Source organism: Lissotriton helveticus, chromosome 2_2, assembly GCF_964261635.1.
Source record: "Lissotriton helveticus chromosome 2_2, aLisHel1.1, whole genome shotgun sequence".
In the NCBI taxonomy this organism is placed as follows: Eukaryota; Metazoa; Chordata; class Amphibia; order Caudata; family Salamandridae; genus Lissotriton; species Lissotriton helveticus.
The window spans coordinates 507,695,236-507,716,156 of NC_136060.1; the positions used below are offsets into that span (position 1 = coordinate 507,695,236).

At 45.6% G+C, this 20,921-nt stretch overlaps 1 protein-coding gene across 2 annotated transcripts in view; it reads right to left on the bottom strand.

The window, feature by feature from the left end:
* CCDC142 (coiled-coil domain containing 142) overlaps positions 1-20,921 on the bottom strand; it is a 187,886-nt gene that overhangs the window by 75,329 nt on the left and 91,636 nt on the right. For both annotated transcript variants that reach the window (XM_078678788.1, XM_078678787.1), the window contains 2 exons: positions 19,144-19,301; positions 16,450-16,599 (listed from right to left, as the gene is read on the bottom strand). In XM_078678788.1, the coding sequence (XP_078534914.1) occupies positions 16,450-16,599; positions 19,144-19,301 (308 nt within the window). The remainder of the gene's footprint in view (positions 1-16,449; positions 16,600-19,143; positions 19,302-20,921) is intronic.

A 20,921-nucleotide genomic window follows, 5' to 3' on the forward strand; every position in this document is an offset into this window, starting at 1 on the left:
CGCCTTCGGCCTCCAATAATGCACCGCACTCTCCTCCTCGAGTCGACACTCAGGATAGTGTGGACCTTTTTGCAGAAACCGGTCAGGGCTGACAACCTTCGCATGCTTAATGGCTTGACTTTGCTGATGTTTCACAATTGATGTGGTTTACCAGTGGATGGTTAACTGGCTGATACCAATCGGGCCGCCTGTTGGAGTCACCCGCATGGGGTAGCGTTGCCCGCCCCTATGGCTCATGCCTTATTGTCTTACTTTATTGGGGTCTTCTTTTGTTGGAAATGTTATTGCTTCACGATATGGTTATTGTTTTCTAAGTTTCGCTGGTTACGATAATGCACACATGGGGATTGCCTCTCCTGGGCGGTTGGAAGGCTGGGTGGTGGGTGGGGGGCGGGGTATGTAATGCTTTATGAAACTTCTTTTTTATGTTGTTGTTGGTGTGATTGTGTGGAGGTTGGGTGCGAGATGCTGGGATCATTGCTACTGGACAGTGTTATTGGTTTTGTACGATGGCCAGGGTAGGCAGGCAGTCTGGCCCGTCCAGACTTACATTGATGTCTTGGAATGTTCGGGGCTTGAATACCACACGGAAACGCAAACAGGTATTGAATTATGCAGCACGACACCGGGTGGATGTCCTTTTTCTTCAGGAGACGCACTTGGCACCGTTAGCGGACGTCTCGGTGGCTAGGAGTTGGGGTACGCACAGACTTTTTTCTAATTTTAGCAGCTATGCCAGGGGCGTTGCAATTTTTGTACATAAACGTGTTCCATTTGTGCTAACTGGAAGTGTCACTGACAGGGAAGGTAGATATGTGTTACTGAATGGAGAGTTGATGGGGTACAAGATCGCCATGTTGGGAGTTTACGGGCCTAATGTTGATTCCCCCGCATTTTTTCAGGAGCTTCAACTGACACTGCTTAATTCTAACTTAGAACTGTTAGTGATGGGGGGCGATTTTAATGTGGTGCTGAACCCAGACAGGGATAGTACTTCCACCTCCCCGGACTCCAAAGCCCCATCCGGACATGTGCTCGCTGACATTTGTTCTCACTTCTCCCTGATAGACATAGAGGCCAGGATGCACCCCAATGCGCCAGAGTTTACACACCATTCTGGGTTCCATGGAACTAGCACTAGAATAGATTATTGGTTGCTTTCCCCTGGAGTCGCTGGATGGGTGGATACCCTTTCCAATCTACCGCGAACTTTTTCAGACCACTCCCCCATTGTACGGACCCTGCTAATTCCCAGACTGGGTGGATATGAGAGACAGTGGCGATTTCCGGGAAGGGCCCTGCTAGACCCGGTTTTTACTGAAGAGATCCGCAGCGCTATTGAAGAGTACTTTGACATCAATACCGGTTCCGTGAGCACCTGGGCCACGCTGTGGGAGGGATTCAAAGCCACCATTCGCGGGGTGTGTATCGACAAGCATGTGGGTGCCCTGAAAGAGATTCGGACCACTCTGACCCGTCTTGAACAAGACATTGCTAGGATAGATGGGGAAGTGTCTAGGGACCAGTCCAAGTCGACAGAGGCCAAACAGCTGGAGTTGTTGTCGGAATTCAGGGATACCACTGACAGAGAGCTGAAATTCATGGGTAAATATCACACGGCACGTCAGTACAGGGAGGGAGACAGACCAGGGAAGCTTCTTGCACAATTGCTCCGCCCCCCTCGACAGGCGGCTTACATCACAGACATAATAGACACTCAGGGCTCCCGACACCACTCCACTCCTGCGGTATGCAGCGCCTTTTTGTCGTACTACCAAACACTTTACACGTCGACACTTACAGGAGAACAACACGACCCTGGCCCCTACTTAAACGAGATTGCTATGGTGTATCTTGAGAAGCATATGAAGGAATTTCTTGCTTCTCCGATCACCCCAGACTCTATAGTGGAAGCCATTGATTCCTTGAAGGGCTCTTCGGCACCGGGACTAGATGGTTTCTCCGGATTTTTACAAGGAGTATAAGGAGGAACTGGTGCCAAAATTGGTCGAGGTATATGCGGAGGCACTAGAGACCGGAACGCTGCCTCCAACACTTAGAGAGGTGGTAATTGTGTTTCTCCCAAAGCCGGGGCGCGAACCTACTGCTTGTGGCTCCTACAGGCCACTGTCCCTCTTGAATCTGGACTATAAGATCCTGGCCAAGGTTCTTGCGATACGCTTATCGCTCCTGATGGAGTCCATTATTTCCCCGGCGCAGTCCGGATTTGTCCCTCATAGATCCACCTCTTTCAATTTGAGGACGTTGTTCTCTGTGATACACAGGATGGATCCATCTCTCCCTGCTGCAGCGGTGTTTCTTGACGCAGAAAAAGCGTTTGACACTCTGGAGTGGCCTTTTTTTTGTCGATCATGAGGCGAATGGGAATGCCTGAGATGTTTGTGGCTACGGTTGAGTTATTATATACCGTCCTACCGCGCGAATACGTCTGAATGGCACTCTCACTCATGGCCCACTATCACCGCTACTGTTCATCCTAGCGATGGACCCTTTGGTGCGGCATTTCCAGGAGAAACATCTGCACAGAGGGCTTCAGTTTCGTACTGGTCCTCTCCTCGTCTCGCTTTATGCAGACGACACGATCCTGTATGTCTGTATGCCGCAGACGAATCTGGAGCCACTATTGTTGGAGATAACCCTTTTGGAGAATATTTGGGCCTCCGAATAAATTGGTACAAATCGGTCATTTTCCCGCTCACTCCCTCCACCTCCGAATGGCCTTGCGCCTTTCCTTTGGAATGGAATACAGACTCTGTTAAATATTTGGGGATTCATGTTCACCTCGACACCGTGTCAATCGTCCACTTAAACTATGGTCGCGCTCTTGATTTCTTAGAAGATCACATGGAGCGATGGCTTCGCCTCTCTCTAACTATGGCAGGGTGAATCGCCATAATTAAGATGATCGTTCTTCCACGGTTTTTGTACTTATTCAACAATATCCCGATACCCCTTACCAATATTTTTTTCACGCAACTTCGAACACTGTTATTGAAGTTTGTATGGGGCGGCAGAAACCCTAGGGTATCATGGCACACGTTGACGCTCCCCTATGAGCGTGGCGGATTCGGAGTGCCGGATTTTTATCTGTATTATTTAGTTGCACAGGCCTCGTATGCCTATTACTGGTTCCATCCTGATGCCAGAATTCTTCATTTAAAACCAGAGGCAGACCTTGTGCTTCCAGTATCGCTTAGGACACTCCTCCCCAAAGGCTTTCCCTGAGACCCGCTTGACATACAAACTGTGTCCACCACGTGCTGGGCTTGGGATAAACTATGCAGATTGCTTCACATTGACACACTACTCTCCCGCCCTTCCCCTGCCCAATTCCTATTGGCTTCCTATCACCGACGAAACGGTGGTGCAGCGTACACTATCCAAATTCCACTTGGACACTATTGGGGATCTTTTCCCGGAGGGACATGCTTTCTCCGTGACGGAAGATCAGCGCTTCACTGACCGTACCTTCATGGATTCTTTCACGTTGACCAGACTTAGATCCATGCTCCGAGCAGGATTCAGCACATTCCCACTTCCCCCTGAAGAAGCTGCAATGCTCACATTCATAATACAGAATCAGACGGGATCACATGTTGTCTCTAAACTGTATAGGTTATGTCTTGCCGCTCTTCCTTCGCAGGACGCAGCAGTGCGCGCTGCATGGGAAAAAGATCTGGGTAACCCAATCACTGATGACCAGTGGTGCAGCGTGCTGTGCGGTCACAAGGGACGTATTTTTGAATAGTAGGCATAAACTCATACATTTTAAATTTCTGAGACGTATGTATCACACCCCTGTTCTGGCTCACAAGATTGACCCAAATAGATCACATTGTTGTCCTAAATGCCGGGCGCCGCAGGCTGACTTTGCTCATCTTTCCTAGACATGTCCGCGATTACATGACTATTGGCTACAGGTGCACCGACTGTTGGGGGATATGTTGACACTGGAGTTGATACCCACTCCTGAGGTAGCTCTGCTGGGCTATGAAGTTAATTTCCCACGTTCTACACGCAAGCTGGCTGCCATTGGCTTGCTACTGGCAAAAAGAGAGGTCGCATTACTGTGGGGAGCCAGGCGGGCTCCCAATGCGCAGGCTTGGCTCCGCAGCATGTCACACTGCAATGTGAACAGTGTGGAGTACTCCGAACAGATCCCAGTGGCCTCCCGGTCGCTGGACATTTGGGGGCCATACCGCGCTTACATCGAGAAGCTCACACAAGAGCAGCAGCTTAAGGTGATTAATTCCATAACACAAGAAGGGGTGGGCTAAAATGTTATGCTGGTTGCACTGTGAAGAAATGTACCATTGACAGGATGCCGGTTTCTTGTCCACTACATGCATAGACACTGTGATTGTGGGAAGCGGGACGGGTGGCCGTACAAGAGGATATCTATGATATGTTTGGTATTTATGAGACTGCTGGTCCTTGCAGGCCCCGAGCTCAATGTGTGACCTGTATTGGCCCCCAGACCTAGGAACAACCCCTACCCCTGGGATGGTGGTAAAAAGTCTGGGACTGAAGATCGATGCAGACCTCTCGATGGCCCCTCAAGTCTCAGCTGTGGTTGGCTCTTGCACGGGTATGCTGAGGCAACTACGAAAGCTGGTCCCCATCTTATCAGCCTCCACCCTGCAATCGATCGTATCGGCCACAGTTATCTCAAGACTAGACTATGGCAATGCCTTATATCTCGGCCTGTCGCAGAAGCTGTTGAGGAAGCTGCAGGTGGTACAGAACGACGCAGCAAGGCTGATCTACTCCGTGCCCAGAAATTCGCACGCAACCCCTCTGCTCGAGAAGCTGCACTGGCTACCTGTGAAATTCAGAGTTCAGTTTAAGTGTCTCTGTGTGGCCCATAAAGCACTCTTTGGGAAAGCCCCAGAGTACATTAAGCAACGTCTGAAGAGATATGTTCCTGGCAGATCCCTGCGCTCAGGTAAAACTTCCAATCTGATCCAACCCAGATTTAAACTAAAAACCAGAGGGGGCAGGGCCCTGTCCGTGATTCTCCTGCAACTGTGGAATGAGCTTCCGGCCACTTTGAAGGAAGAATCACAGCTACTACCCTTCAGGAAAAAACTGAAAACTCACTTATTCACAAAGGCAATGACTCCGGCTTAATTGGGGGACAGCTGAGGGCTCGGGGTAACAGTTATGCTATGTTCTTCTGTTGAGCGCTTAGAGACCGGCGGTGATAGGCGCTATACAAATAATCTATAACATAACATAACAATGTGCCCTGGCTTGACACGAACCGTGAAACTGCTTACGCCCACCGGGCGATGATACTGTGATTCTGTATTTGATGTACCGGCTGACCGGCTCTCTTATACTCACCTCCGCTTGCACACTTACCTGGGGTTTTATTTTTCTGGTATTATTTATTTTTGTGTTTCTCGGTTCTGACACTCGAATAAGGTACCACGAAATTTTTTCTTGTTTTGTTTTTGGGGAGAAAATTTGAAAATGTAACAGATGCTGCATGGTGTTTCATACCACTATGTTGGAACTGGGGTCACCAGTCCCCTAGGGTAGAATGGCACGAGCGGGTAGGCATCCGAAAGCACATGTGTTAAGCGATCATGCAGCACACACTCACACTGAGACAGAAACCTGGGCACGCAATAAATGACTCCACTCCAGAGCTTGTATAAAAACAAGTGATTTGTATTAAGATAAATAATCAGATAGATCGAGCAGGATCAGGGAAATCATAAATTCATTTAAAATACATGTGTCTCAAGACTTGCAATCAATATTGGATGAATAAATATCCGTTCTGCAATAAATATTAAATATTGGATCAATAAATAGTTAAATACATTTTTAGTGGGACACAGGCCCGACCTACGCCTTGCTTCTTGGTCAGTACCTGAAAGGAATACATCTCAAAGTCATAAGAACAACACTGCATTAAGCATCAATATCCATTTCCTCAGGTAAACAAAGGGACAGTTCCATAACAGAAACATCTCCCCGCTGTAGGAATAAACAATTTGTTAAGTGTAGTTCAAACATTTCCTTAAATATGAAACATTTCATTTGCCACAAAAGTATGTGGACGTAACTCTCCTCCTGTAATAGGAATTAAACATTTCATTAAGAATAATTATTCCATATAACAAGGTTGGGCATCCCTTTGGGAGAACTTCTCATTGGGCCCAGCTAACCATTGCATTAGCCAGCACTAACTAGGAGAAAACATTGCAATCTAGGTAACCATCCCCTTGTGCAGGTTTAACTGTATCAGGGCTACACCAACATTCCATCAGGGAAGTAGAAATCCCTACATTGAGCAGGTGTAAGTAGATCTCTGTTATAGCAGGGGTATGAGACCCTTCCCTGGGCAGGAGTAAACATTGCCTCAAATGAGGTCAACACCTTTCATTAGGCATAAAGTATTTCTTTAGGCATCACACACCATCCTATTACCTGATGCCTGAACAGGCAGGGCCTTCCCCCTATTAATCAGGAGCTTACAGGTAAAACATTTCCTGCAATAGAGATAATCAGTTTAGCAGAAGTAAAACACTTCACTGAGGGTAAAACATTTCATTAACCATTTCCTTAGGCAGGAATGAAACTCCTATGGCAGGAATAAAAACACGCCACTGCGGATAAAACATCTCATTAGGCAGTGTAACTATATCCTTATAGCATTAACGTTCCCCTACTCAGCAATCAACAGTTAACAACTCTTCAAGGCAGAAATAACCATTTTTAACAGGCAAGCCTGAGCTTAGAAGACTTGGTTTATGCATGTAAAGCCTTTTAGTAAATGTAAACATTTCTTTAACCCCTTAATTGCTGCCGTCGGCCAACGGTCGTCACGGCCACTACCTCCCCAGTGCTGCGCACGACCGTTGGACGTCCATTCAGCACTAGTTCCAATGGACAGCGCAGCACTGGGGAGGTCTATTTACAACGCTTTAAAGGGGTTAAAGCAAGGAGCACCTCACTCCATAACTGTGGGCATGTGCTCCACCTTTCAACCAACATGAATAAATGTTTCATTAGTCAGCAGACACAGTTCATTATGCAGCTGTTGGCGTTTCCACCCCCAGGCCAGGATCAACATTCTAATTCCTACATTAAGCAGGCATAAACCTTTCAGCACCCAAGAGTAATCCTGTAAATAAGTAGAGGTTATAACACTGGGGCAGGGGTGTAATAAAACTTCTATAGTTCAGAATAATCCTGGTTCCAAGCAGGAATAACCACTTCAAAACTCTTCCCCAATCATAGGTAACATTCCCCTAATCAGGAGTAAACATTACAGGAAAGGAATCAGGCATAGGCATTTCATTAAGTAACTTATAAATAGAACATTACTCATTGCTAGAGAGCAACATCTCATTAAGCAAGCACAGGCCTTGCTTTAGACTAGTAAAACATTTCTGTTAATTAAGGTGAACATTTCAATAAGCAATTCAGTAAAGCATTCTCAATGAGCATTTTACTATGCCTTGGACTCCCCTATGCAGGGCTAAGCCATCGCAGATGAACTCAGTATGTCTTTAGGCCTACGCCGGAACCAGGGCCCAAACAGTTAATTAATGGCAAGCCTGTCCTCAGGCATAAACAGTAACTTAATGGCCTCCACGTCACTAGAGGCACATAAGGGCCAATAGGTGAGCACTTAAGGTCAAAAATACAGCGTTTCTCTGGGGCCTACAAGAGAGCGCTTGGAGGCACAATTACAGCGCTTCTATGGGACATTCAAGAAAGCGCTTGGAGTGAAATTACAGCGCTTCCCTGGGCACTACCTCAGTTCCTCACATGACAGCGCTTGGCCACAGGCAATCAGGTTTAGATAATAGCACCCTGCAGGTACAGCACTTCACAAGGCAGCAACCCCCTTCAGTACCTCAGCACTCTTCACAGGGACAGCAAAGGAGCGTTGGGGGAGCAGGGAGTCAGCGCTTCAGAAGGCAGCAACTTCTAGAGCCACAGAAGTTCTTGGTGACACAGCGCTTCAGGGGGACATCGCTTTTCAGGATTCACAGCGCTACGATATAGCAGGCAATTCACAGCAGAGGTAGCGCTCGGCAGACAGTTCATTCCAGGTAGCGCTGCTGAAGGGCACCACAGAATATAGCGCTTCAGGCAGGAATCACGCCCAGGATTCTAGTGCTTCACAGACAGCAGGGTGCAGGGCTATAGCGAGGTGGGGGCAAGACCAGCAGGTCTAATAACATTCAGTTCAGGGTGCTGCAGTTCAGGCAAATATAGCGCTTCAGAAGGCAGCAACCCCCTCCATTACTTCAGCGCTCTTCACAGGGTCAGCAAGGGCAGCGCTCGGATTCAAGATCAATGACCAACTTACCTTGCACTCCCAGGTGAGTTCGGTGGTGTCCTCTTCTTTTCTTTCTCTCCGCACTATCCGTAAGGTTTCTCGCTTTTTCTCTTTCCCTGCCCTAAAACTCATTGCACTGGCTATGGTCGTCTCTAAATTAGACTATGGCAACGCTCTATATTGTGGTATGCCTGCTTACAGTGTCCGACGGCTGCAGCTGGTGCAAAACCAGGCCGCTCGCCTAGTCTAAAAATTGGCCAAGTCACATCATGTCACCCCGCTTCTAAAATCCCTGCACTGGCTCCCTATTCGATCATTGTTCAAAATGGGTTGCATCACCTTTCAGGCTCAGTCAGGTTCCTCCCCTGCTTTTATCTCCTCTGAGATTAAACTCTATACCCCCGCAAGGGAACTACGATCTTCTTCCCAACACTTGCTGGTTGTCCCCCGGTTTCGTCGAAAAAAATGGGGAGGCTCCAAATTTTCCACAATTGCCCCCATTTTTTGGAATTCACTTCCGCTTCACCTCAGGTCCCTTACCCAATATCCTTTGTTTAGGAAAGCACTTAAAACCTTTCTTTTTTCACAAGCTTTCCCCCAATGAGTTTCTTTTCTGTCCCCAGGCCCCCCTGCTAATTGAGGCATAGTGAACCATAGCGCCATGAAACCGTCAGGTGTACGTGCGCTTTAGAAGTGATTTAAACTCAAACTCAAACTCAAACAGGTATTGAAGTACTTTCTGTCCAATTTGCTCTTCCTCATTCATTTGTATGTCCACACCATAATGCTTGGTAAATGTGTGTGGTGAGGCCCATGTGACTTCTGCACATATAGTGTCAATGGGCACATTGGCCATAAATCCCAGAGTCGCTCCGTTCTTCCTAGTAGAGTGAGCTGTTGGTCGTACAATTAATTCTTTGTTAGCAGTGGTATAGCATAGTTCGATGGTTTGGAGTATCCATTGTGAGTTTGTTGCCTATGTGACTGGCGTTCCTATGTTTGCATATGCATAGGTAACAAACAACTGCTTGGTCTTACGGGTTGTTTAGTTTTTTTGTAGGGAATACAGTGGTGCTCTCCTTGCATTTAGGGTATGGAGACTTTTTTCCCCTCTTGTTTGTGGGTTTTTGAAGAAAACCGGAAGGAGAATACTTTGATCTAAGTGATATTTGGATACCACTTTTGGTAGGAACTGTGGGTTTGTTTTTATAATAACCTTGTCCTTGTGGATTTGCATGTATGGTTCCTGCATGGGTAACCCCTCTAACTCACTCACTCTTCACAAGGATGTAATGGCAATGAGAAAGGCTGTCTCTAAAGCTATGTGTTTGAGTTCTGCCTTATGCATGGGCTCAAAGGGTTTTGTCATAAGTTGTGTGAGCACTGTATTTAGACCCCACATGGGAACTGAAGCTGTTCTAGGTGGAGCAATTCTTTCAGATCCTTTAGAAATCGCTTTATGACAGGTCTTGTGAAGAAACTTGTGCATGCGTTCTCCCTTGTGTACGCTACGATGGCAGGGAGGTGCACCTTTAAGCTTGAGTAGTTGATGTGACTGTCTAGGAGATGAGTTAGATATATGGTCACTGTTTGTGTTTTGATAGAGTTCATTTGATTGTTAGCTGTGCACAAAGTAGTGTATCGCTTCCATTTTGCAGCATAGCATTTTCTTGTACTTTGTTTTCTTGCCTCCTTTAAAGTTTCCATTGTTCATTGAGGCAGGTTAAGGTCACCAAACTCTACATATTCAGGTGCCAAGCCACTAAGTGTAGCGTTGTTGGTTCCGGATGAAAGATTTAGCCCTGTTGCATTGTCAACATGTCCTTGTCTGCTCTGATCTTGATTATTTGTCCCTTGGACACTTCTAGCAGAGTTGAGTATCATGTCTGTCTCGGCCATTGCGGGGCATTGAGAATTAGGTTTGTTCCTGGTTGTCTTGCTTTTTCTAGGACTCTTTGGATTAGGGGGATTGGTGGAAAGGTGTATGCAAATGTCCTTGACCAATTTAGTGACAGGGTATTCCCCTTTGACAGTTGGTGAGGAAACCTTGAGGCAAAGGATTAGCATTTCTTGTTTTGAATTGTCGCAAACAGGTCTATCACTGGTGTTCCCCAGATTTTAAAGATGTATTGTACTGTTTTGCTCTTCAATTCCCACTCGTGGGAGCAGCTGTTTTGCCTGCTCAAAAGATCTGCGGTTGTGTTGTATACTCCTGGTAGGTGTATTGTCTGCAGACTGATTCCTTGAGGGACGGCCAATGCCAGATCTGTTGTGCTAGCTTGCTTATCAGAAATTATTTTGTACCTTCCTGTTTGTTGAGTTAGAACATTATGGTGGTGTTGTCTGTTTGAATCAGTACAGTTCTTTTTTTTCATGTGCTTCTGGAATGCTTTCAATGCTAGGAATACTGTTTTCATATACAAGTAATAGATGTGTTTTATGGAATCTTGCTTGTTCAATTGACCTCGTACCCTTAGTTGCTTGGAGTGCAATCCCCATCCACTGAGGGATGCGTCTGTTGTTATTGTCACAGAAGGTCTCCTGTGTTATGTTGTTGGATGCCCACCATTTTATCTCTGCTTGTAGCTTGTGCGTAACAACTACTAGATCCTCCCAACTCCCTGTGTCTTGAGACCAGTTGTTGGTAAGCCACACGCATATGTAGGCGGGCATGACTGACGAGTAGGCTGCATGATGAGTTTCATGACTCTCCTCACTGTGAGGGATTGACCCTTCTGGTAGAGGGAGTCTCCTGTTTGATAGCTTTTATCCTCTTTTGCGTCGGGTAGGCCCACGTGTTCTTTGAGTTTATCCTTGCACCCAGGAAAATATTCTCTCTTTCTGGATTTGTGGTTTATGGAGAATCCTAGCTTTTGTAGCGGGTGGATTGCTGTTTGAATGCGGCTGAGACATTTTTGTTTTGTGCTTACCTTTCTGAGCCAGTCGTCCAAGTAGGGGTAGACTAGCATTCCATCCATTCGCAGGCGTGCCGTGACTACAACTAGGCACTTGGTAAAAACCTGTGGTGCAGATTTTATTCCGAAAGGCAGTACTTTGAACTGGTAGTGTGATCCGTTGTCTAGAAACCGGAGATATTTTCGGTGTTTCTTGTTCATAGGTATGTGTAAATAGGCATCCTTGAGGTCTATTGTTGCCATGTAATCCCCTTTTTGAATTTGTGGGATTATCGCTTGGAGAGTAGTCATTTTGAAGTGTTGTGTTAAAATGAATTTGTTTATGAACCTTAGGTCCAGGATTGGTCTGAGTGATAAGTCCTGTTTTGGAAAGAGGAAATACAGTGATTAGTTTCCTTTGAATAATTCCTTCCTTGGTACCAATTCGATTGCTCGTTTTTGAAGAACTTTGATTTCTGCATTTAACTGTATGAGTTCTGATTTGAGGAACTTTTTTTTTGGTGGGTTAGCAGGTGGTGACTGTTAGCTCTATGCAATACCCATATTTTACCAAATTGAAATTCCAATTGTCTGTGGTCATTTTTTTCCACTGTTGGTATTGTGTTATCCTTCCTCCCACTGGTGCTGTGTGTGGATCTTAGTCCGTGTAGGAGTCAATTAGAGCCATTTCCTCTTTCTCTAGAGGGCTGGCTCTGCCTCTTCCACGAAAGGACTGCTTTGGCTGTTGCAGCCAACCTTGGTATCCTGTTTGTTGGCTTGTCTGTTGGCCATTAACTAGGCCTTGTTGTTGGTGTGACATTTGCTGTCCCTGCACAAATGCTCCTCTTCCTGTGGGCTTTCTGCTGTTAATCCCACCTCTTTTGAAGGTTCCTCTTTGCTGCAGGGCCCCCATTGCTCTTGCAGTCTCATTATCTTTCTTGATTTGTTGGAGGGATTCTTCCACCTCCTTTCCAAATAGTGCCTCCCCTGTGAAAGGTCTGTTAATAATTGAAGTTCAGACTTCTTGCTTAAACCTCGAAATTCTAAGCCAGGCATGTCTTCTTAAGGTGGTGCCTGTGCACACTTGCCTGCTGGCAGTGTCTGCTGCATCTAGTGCAGATTTAAGGCATGTGTTTGCAATGTTCTTGCCTTCCTGGACAATAGATTTACATCTTTCCTTGTCCTCCCCGGGGAGCTAGTTGATGAGATCCTCGATCTCATCCCATTGCTGGTGTCTGTACCTGTTTAGCAGGGCATTAGAGTTTGCGATGTGCCACTGCGTCGCTGCCTCTTTTTCCATCTTCCTGCCCACCATGTCCTTCCGTTTGCTTTCCTTTTCTGGTGGTGGTCCACTGTTAGAGATGGCATTTTCTCTTCTCCTTCTCCGTGGGGATGATGGAGTCAGGTACAGTGTTCCCTTGAATATATTTAGGGTCCTTGGAGGAGGCTTTGTACTTCTTCTCGACCCTAGGTGCTACCACTTTGCTTGATGCAGGTTCTTTAAAGGCTTCCTTGCTGTGGTCTAGAATGCTTGGCAGCATTGGCAAGTACTGTGTCCCCTAGTTCGCTGTGGCTAATGTTTCTAAAAGGAAACATGTGTCTCCTTTCTCCTCATCGAGGGGGACCCCGAAATTGTCTGCTGCCCTTTTAACTATTCCGTTTTAGAAGGCTATATCATCTGCCTTTGAGGGATAGCAGCATATTTACTATTCAGGACTTTCTGGGTCAAGGTCATTCCATGTGTCCTTGAAATTTCCTGAGACCTCTTCCTCTTCAGGAGCGTCTATGTATTCCTCGCGATCTTCCTCGCGAGATTTTGTGGTTGGTGGCGATTCAAAAATCTCTTCTTCCCCTTCGGCGTCCTCAGCCCATTCGGCGTCAATGTTATCTGCTTCGGTGGCTGGGCTCTTTGGGATTCGGAAGTCTTCAGCGAAGCAACAAACTCCTTCTTCTTCTGGAGAAGTGTTGCCATTCCGGCTTCGAGTCGTGGTCTCTTTTTCTCGACCTCGAGGGCTCTCTCGGCTTCGGAGGGTAGAGACTTTCTTTTCTTGTTTGCGCTTGCCTCTGCTTTCGACGGCGTTGAGCTTCCTTTTGGGTTTTGGGTTTGACCCTCATCTTCGGCATCTCGTGCGATTTTCCCTCGACAGTCTCACTTGGTAGGGTTCCGTGGGGTTCTTTTGATTGCGGCTTGCCTTTGATCACCTTCGGGCTGCCTTAGGCTGCACTTTGCTCTCATGACCCTTCGGTTCCGACGGATGTGTATGGTGTCTTACCTTATCCGTCTTCTTCCCTGTATCACCAGTCTTCTTGTGGGTGTGTGGATTTTCAGAGTCTCCTTCTAGAATTTTGACATCCGATCCTTCGTGCATTGATTCTGCCGCAGCTCCCTGGTCTTCTTCATCACTAGAGAGGCCTAGGTCCTTCAGGGAAATTTTCTTCGAAGTCATTGTTGCATAGTGGGCCTCTCTCTGCTTTCAGTGTTTCACAGTCCTTATCCTTATGGTCCTTGGGCAGGCAGAAGTTGCACCCGTCATGTGGGTCGCGTTGTGTTAACTTGTGGTGGCACTCGGGCAGCATGTGAAGGGGGTACTTTCAATGTCCTCTACCTCACCATTTGTCGACCCATGATGTCCTTTAATGTCGATCTCGGAGTTCTGTTCTTCTCTCCAGTAGCGATGCCGATGGACGGTGGTGGAGTTTATTTGTGTTCTCGTCTATTTCTCTTATTGTCGGAGTTATTCCAGAAAAAGATTTCGGAGCCTCCCGTCTTGCTTCCAGATCCAAAGGCTGAAAAAAGAATCTGAAGATGGCTACCACGCACAACGACCTCCTGGGCGCCGTCTGACATCACACAGGGGACGTACCTGGCACCAAATGGTGGTCAACAACCAATCACCCCCCCTCATCTCCCCCCCAAAAAAAATACATCTATTCTGGCCCCAACCACTAGATGGAGGAAAGATGAACAGCATGTGAATGACTCCAGAAAAGGATTCACGCTGCAAAACTACTTTTACAGTTTTCTCTTGCTGATAGCACTCCATGGGAGTGCATGTAGTTTTTTGCTCTCTCCCCTCACACCCGTTTGCAGCTTCCACGTCACAACCCCTGCTCTCCACGTTGTGCACAAATCACACCAGCTTGCCTGTTCCTCGCCCATCCGTCCCACTTAATTTTTATTTATAACCCCACGCTGCTCTCAGCCCTTCCCCACTCACCATCGATGTTTAGCTGTTCCCTCACTCCATTACTTTCCACCACTTCCACTTCCAATCCTTTTTTCTTTTCAAGCTTTTTAGGAGGGAATAGCTGTACTCTGCTACAGGAGTGCTCCAGATTGTAAAGGGATTTGCACAGATATTTATTTAATTGTTATTACTTATTTAATAATGTTTATTATATACTTTTGGCATACATCTTGGAGCAGCAAATAAAACACAATAAAGTCAGAACGTATGTTCACTTCAATGAGTCGTAACCCATGCGGTGGCCAAAGGCCAAAATGGCCACCGCATCATGAACTTTGCGTGCATGTGCAGGTCATGACACAGGAAGCATTTGGGCTTTTTTGCTGATGTTCAGCAACAAGCTCTTTTTATGTTGATTGTGAGCAGCAACAAGCATTGGCAGAGGTAAGACCTTCTGGCTTTTCCAAAGCTCATTTTTATTAATGCCTCATCCTACCCAGCAGGGCATTTCTGCATTTCTTTTTTATTGCTCTCTTGCTCAGTGGAAACAAAATGCACCATTAAACATGTCTGCTTCCGCTTGAGACCGCTACCATCTTTTCAAAGACATTGGCCTGCATCACTGCAAGGACATCAGACCGCTTAAATTGAAAGCACTGAGAGTGGGGTCACTAACGTGTAAGGAACTTTTGGGAGATTAATAAAATAAGTCAGTCTACAGTCCATCGGCTCTCTCCTATGTGTCTCCCTCGCCTCAGTTCCTCAAACTCAATAGCAGTCAGTAATTATACCAGGCCTCGAAGAATCATAAACATGTTACTAGACCTGAAGATCTAGTAACCTGAATAATCTACTCGACCTAACTGTAATGTACTCGACCCATAAACTGGCCTCGATATGTGATACTAGGGAAATATTTTATTTTGCAGAGCCACCTTTTTCTACCTTGACATATGAGAGTGCCTTCCATTATGTGAGTTCAGCATTTTTCCTGTACAGAAAAACAATTTGGTTTTGATTTAATAAACTAAATATTTGCTCAATGCATAATAAGGATTTACCCCACATACAGGTTACACATGACCCCTGACTTGCCTCTTGATTCACTATTAGCATTGTCATCTGGGCAGGGGCAGGAATGTTTCTCATTTCAGCTTTAAAACTCACTTTTAATAAATATATTGCTAAAGCATGCGGGGATAGTGCACTGTCATTTACAGACCGGACATTTTTCCAAAGAAACGGTCAAAAAGTTCCCACTAACGTGCAGTTTTACTTATAAAACTTTATCAATCAATCTATCAGGATTTATAAAGAACGGCTAATCACCCACTAGGATATCTAGGAGCTTTATAGTGTATAATAGGTTGTGCAATATATAAACAATCTGTGAAAACTGGGTTTCAGCAAACCTATATCATTTGCACATCACCAAGTAAAGTGTTCCGATATGTTTTCATCCAATTAAAAATAATTGTCTTCATCACACAGAATTACAAAACAAGGACGTTCATAATTACTGAACTTTATTTTGAAATGTTTGGACAGTTCACTTTTTAGGCATTCAAATGTGTGTTAGAATAAAACACGAGTTCCTTCAGCCTTTCATTTCACACTTTTTATACAGCACAGAAGAACTAAATTTCATTTCCCAATCAGATTGCCAGAATTATGCAAGCAAAAATACAATACATCTACAGATGTTTATGTGTGGAAGGAGACAATGCACTCGGAGGAAAGGTGATCTGAAGAGAAAACAGACTTGTTAGTTGGAAAGAATGTGCCTTTAGGTTAATAAAAATAGGAGGTTTTTTCCAGTATGTTCAAGTTTGTGATATATCCAACATGTTTCTTTTGTCTTGTTCGTCTGGCCAACAGAAAAAAAATACAAACATTAAAAATAAGAAGGGTTGTAGCGTGTATTGAAGAGTGTGTTGAATATCTTATATAATTTGGGTAAAGAGACAAAGCAACAATCAAATAAAGCACCGAGGAAGCCGCGGAGCTGAAATGGCTCTGCGGTGTGGCGACGGTTACGCACCTGAAGGCTGGTGGCTGCTGTGTGAATCTGCAAGCAAAGCTGTGCAACCTGTAGGCTCGTCCCTGGTCCTCGGACCGCTCCCAGCTCCATCTGCTCTGGACATACCTCTCTCACTAGTGCGATCATCTTTTCGGTTTCTGCTGTCAGAAGCTGAAACGGAAGCAGTATGGAGTTAAACAAATGCCTTGAAGCAGAATGACTTGGACTATAATAGGTGAAACACCAACTGAGATAGATGGACGTCCACCAGTGACTGCAAAAGGAACTTGCTTTTACAGTAGCACCCTGCCTATCATATTGGAAAACCTTGAACCTTGAAAACGGTACAGCCTAAGACACTATTTATTTAAGAACAATTGAAAAAAATTTAAACTAAGAAAAAAATAAAGGTCAACTACCTGTGAAAGTTTCACATTCTAAAGATTCAAAAAAAGCATCCAAAAATTCCACACAATTAGTCAAGAAGTGATAAACATCATGAAAACTGTTATTTGAGCTAGTGTTTTTGAGCTTGTTCTTTATGGGTACTTTTGTGAGTACTGTTGGATTCTTTATTGGCAGCACAAAGGTGGTCCTGGAGCATTAAGCTGCTTTTGGGAGCCTTCGACATGGGCCCAGAATGTTCTGCTTGCAGCCGCTTTGGTATGAGACAAAATGTATAGATGGGGCAGAAGGGTAAGAATGAGTAATGAATCAGACTACAAAAATGGCTGGTGCGAGGAATGGAAAAAAACAGCCAGGAGCTAATATTTGGCTGATAAATAAGGGACACCATCCCAGAAAAAAGCTTGTGCACAAGAAACGTCTAACCTAGAAAGCAGCCTCCAAGCAGTCTAACCAAGAACAAAAAAAAAACAGAAAACAGGCACTAAAGATTCCTTCTAAGGCAGAAGCCCTAAAAACTCCAAGAAAATAAGCGCTTAACATTCCTAGCAAGACAGCATGGTCTGAACATGCCAACCCAAAACAATCAAACCAGAATACAGGCACTAACATTTCTTCTGATGCAGTGTTGTGATGATGTATGGTGGCGCGAGCCACATCCTTTGTGATGCAACTTAATGCTTTCTCTCCCATTGGCACTTCGCGTCACCCCCTAGCCCAACAGTCTATTGTGTCCGTTACTGGTGTAAAGTTGGCAATTGCTTAAAAGCCAGCACCTGCACAAGACGTGTTTGGGGCTTGTTGTAATAAGCTTACTTCTTATAAGTTCTCCACACACCTTCTCTTCATTTCAACAGGCAGCAGCTCTAAACATTCAAACCAAGAAGAAAAGTGCTAAATATTCCTACCCAGACAGGAAGCACAGAACATTCCTCAATACATAGATAGCAGTCCCCGGACGGTAACATCAAGGCAGCATGCAATAAAGGTTTCCTTAGTGGGCCAAACACTACAGCTCCAAGGTTTACAAATTACTATGGTAGATAGCAGGCAAAGAATATTCTTACTTAACTAAAAAGATATCAATGGAATAAATCAATCTAGAGTCATTCTTTTGGGCAGCATTGCATTCTGTCAACTTGAGCTGTTCTGTGTTAGCAGACAGAGGATAACTATACGCCGTTTAGTACTGACCCTACACAAAAAGCAACAGTAAATTCGAAACACCTACGGCACATTTAATCAGAATAAAAGCTACTACAGGTGGATTTCTGATTTTCTAAGTCTCATCGGAGAGGTACAGATTGTTTCTACCAAAACAAATGGCCTTGAACATTCCTATGAACTGGACACCTCCCAATCTGGCTTCAGAAGCAACCACAGCACAGAGACTGCACTCCTCGCCGCCACAGACGACATCCGCTCCCTCCTCGACCAGGGCGAGGCAGCAGCCCTTATCCTACTAGACTCTTGGCGGCATTCGACACTGTCTCCCACCGCACCCTAATCACCAGACTCCACAACACCCGCATCCGCGACAGGGCTCTGGACTGGATCCACTCCTTCCTCACCGGACGGACCCAGCGAGTCAGACTACTACAGCTTATCTCAGAACCCACAGAGATCAGCTATGGAGTCCCCAGGGCTCCTCCCTGAGCCCCCCCTCTTCAACGTCTACATGCCCCCCCCTCTTGCTGCCACCGGCAGAATCCACGGACTCAACATTGTCCCCTATGCCGAGGACACCCAGCTATTCCTCTCCCTCAGCAATAAACCCTCAACAACCAGAACCAGTTTCCACAGTGGAATAAAGGCCTTCGTGGCATAGGGCACTGTTTCGAGCACCTTATCTACAAAACATTTCAGATTTTGTACTTTTATCTGCATGCTGATTTATTGTCTTGGTTGATCCTAGTGGTTGTGCGATGATATTATACAAAGGCTAATAAGAACTGAATGGGTCCGGCTCAGTTTCTAGTAATCTATAAAGCAAATATGAATAAGATGTTTAAAAGTAATATTTGTTTTCAAAGCATCTATCAGCAGTGGCTTTAGCGGTGTACACCCTCTCAAGGGACAGCTCGGTGTTAAAGAAGAGGAGCGGGTACTGCACGGGTTTAGCAGAAAGAGGCGCCACCAAACCATGAGCCACGGTGGAACGAACAGGAGCACCAAAGATTCTGGTCTTGAAGTCACTAGCACAATCTTTATTCACAGATGTTAGACACGCTACAGGCAATTTCTGCAGAAGAAACTGCGACAAGACATTGTGATGAAAACTCTACAAGTGAGGAGTCACCCAAGCCTTACCACGAGATCTGCTTGGGTGACCAGTAGGAACTGGTTGATGGACCAGGATGAGAGGAACTGGTAGGCTTTGGTCATCACCCAGGAGCACACGGACTGCAAGGTGGCCAGAAGGCGGCTGAGCACAGCGAGCTGGAGAGACAGGAGCACTGGGTCCACCTCTGGAGAGCACAAGGAGTATAGAAAGGACTACAAGTTAACACACAGCCCATAGAGAAATAATGCATTCAATGATTCTTAAACATGTCGCTCTAACGTATGTACATGAAGTCAGTACTGGCATCACAAAAGGCGTGCATTCATTATGTAGACTTCTTCTGACATCAACACTTCACAGTTAGCAAGCATTAGACTCAGTCTCGAGACATGAAGGGGCCAGGGAGCAAAAGCGAGTGTTCCAAACTAGAAAAACTGACAGATCTCCCAACTAGAATAGAGGAAAACTGGGGGGAATGGGACATTGCTCCTCAGGAGCCCACCGGGGCAACCCCACAAAACTATTATTCCACTGGTTATTTGTATCTGGATTGCTCCTCATCCAACTCCACTAATTGTTTTAGAGACTATTCATTCTATTCAGCACCACCATTCAAAAGTAATCAAAAAGATAAGACAGGGCGTAGATGAAGGGCAGTAATTATGCGCAGCCTGTAATTATCTAATTTAAGTACATAAAACGTACTGTAAAGCAATTAACTTCTAATAGAGACTTTGGACCGCAGATTAATCACCTTTTGAATACCTCCCGGCATCAGACTGGATCCAGAAACTTTGGTATAGCCAAGTTATCCAGCGTCGACAGGTGGAGTCATGTGACGCCCTTTTTCGTGTGTGACTCCATCTCGTGTGATTGCGATTTCGGCCCCCTTGCATATACGTCACCTGCTAGCGCTGGTGTCAGTTTCTTTCTTTCCGTCCAACCAACATGGATCCGGAGCTTCAATCGTCATTCGACGATTATTAGTTAATTTCTTCTAGAAATTACTTTTTGTGTGCAGAATGCCACCAAAACCTTCAGAGTTCAAAATATGTATGATCTGTTACTGAAAGATGTCAGTTACAGATCCACATGATGTCTATTTGTGGTGTCTCGGCTGTCGTCGCAACTCAAAGTCATGATCATCATGTGCAAAGATGAAGAAAAAGGCAATTAGAGAGCATGGAACAAAACTTGTCATAGCAGAGTTCAGAAAATTGAAGAGTAGGTCCAGTTCAATGTCCATGGCTCGTCAATCTTGATTGAGAGAACGTTCTCCATCAAGAAGTTGGTCAAAAGATAGGACTTCAAAGTCAAGTAAGGTGCACAAGAATCGTAAGAAGTTGAAGCACTGGTCTCCCTCTTCGCACCACTTCATATGAGTTACAGGGTTCTTCTACTCAAAGCTTTTCTCCAGCTAGGGAGCCTCCTTCAAGGGATTATACTTCAATGTCTTTTCCCTTTCGACTTCAGCAGACAAGGTAGCGATGACAGACCAGATCCAGCAGCCTAAGAAAAATATCGACTCCATCTTTGGTGTAGGTCCGGATCTTGTTGGTGCGCCTTCAGGCTCCACGGATACGAGGGGCATTCAGTTGGACAGACATCAACGGATCCATCCTTGACGGCACTGTGCTTCTTATTTTGAGTATGAGGCTGACTACGTGTGGATTATTGGTTGTGGATAGAACATCTTCATTCTCGTTGCCGCTGCAATTGAAGCCACAGGTAGCTCGATCAAGGTCACATGCGACATCGGGATTGATGCTGCCGATGCCAGTAGTGGATCCGATTGTTTTATCGG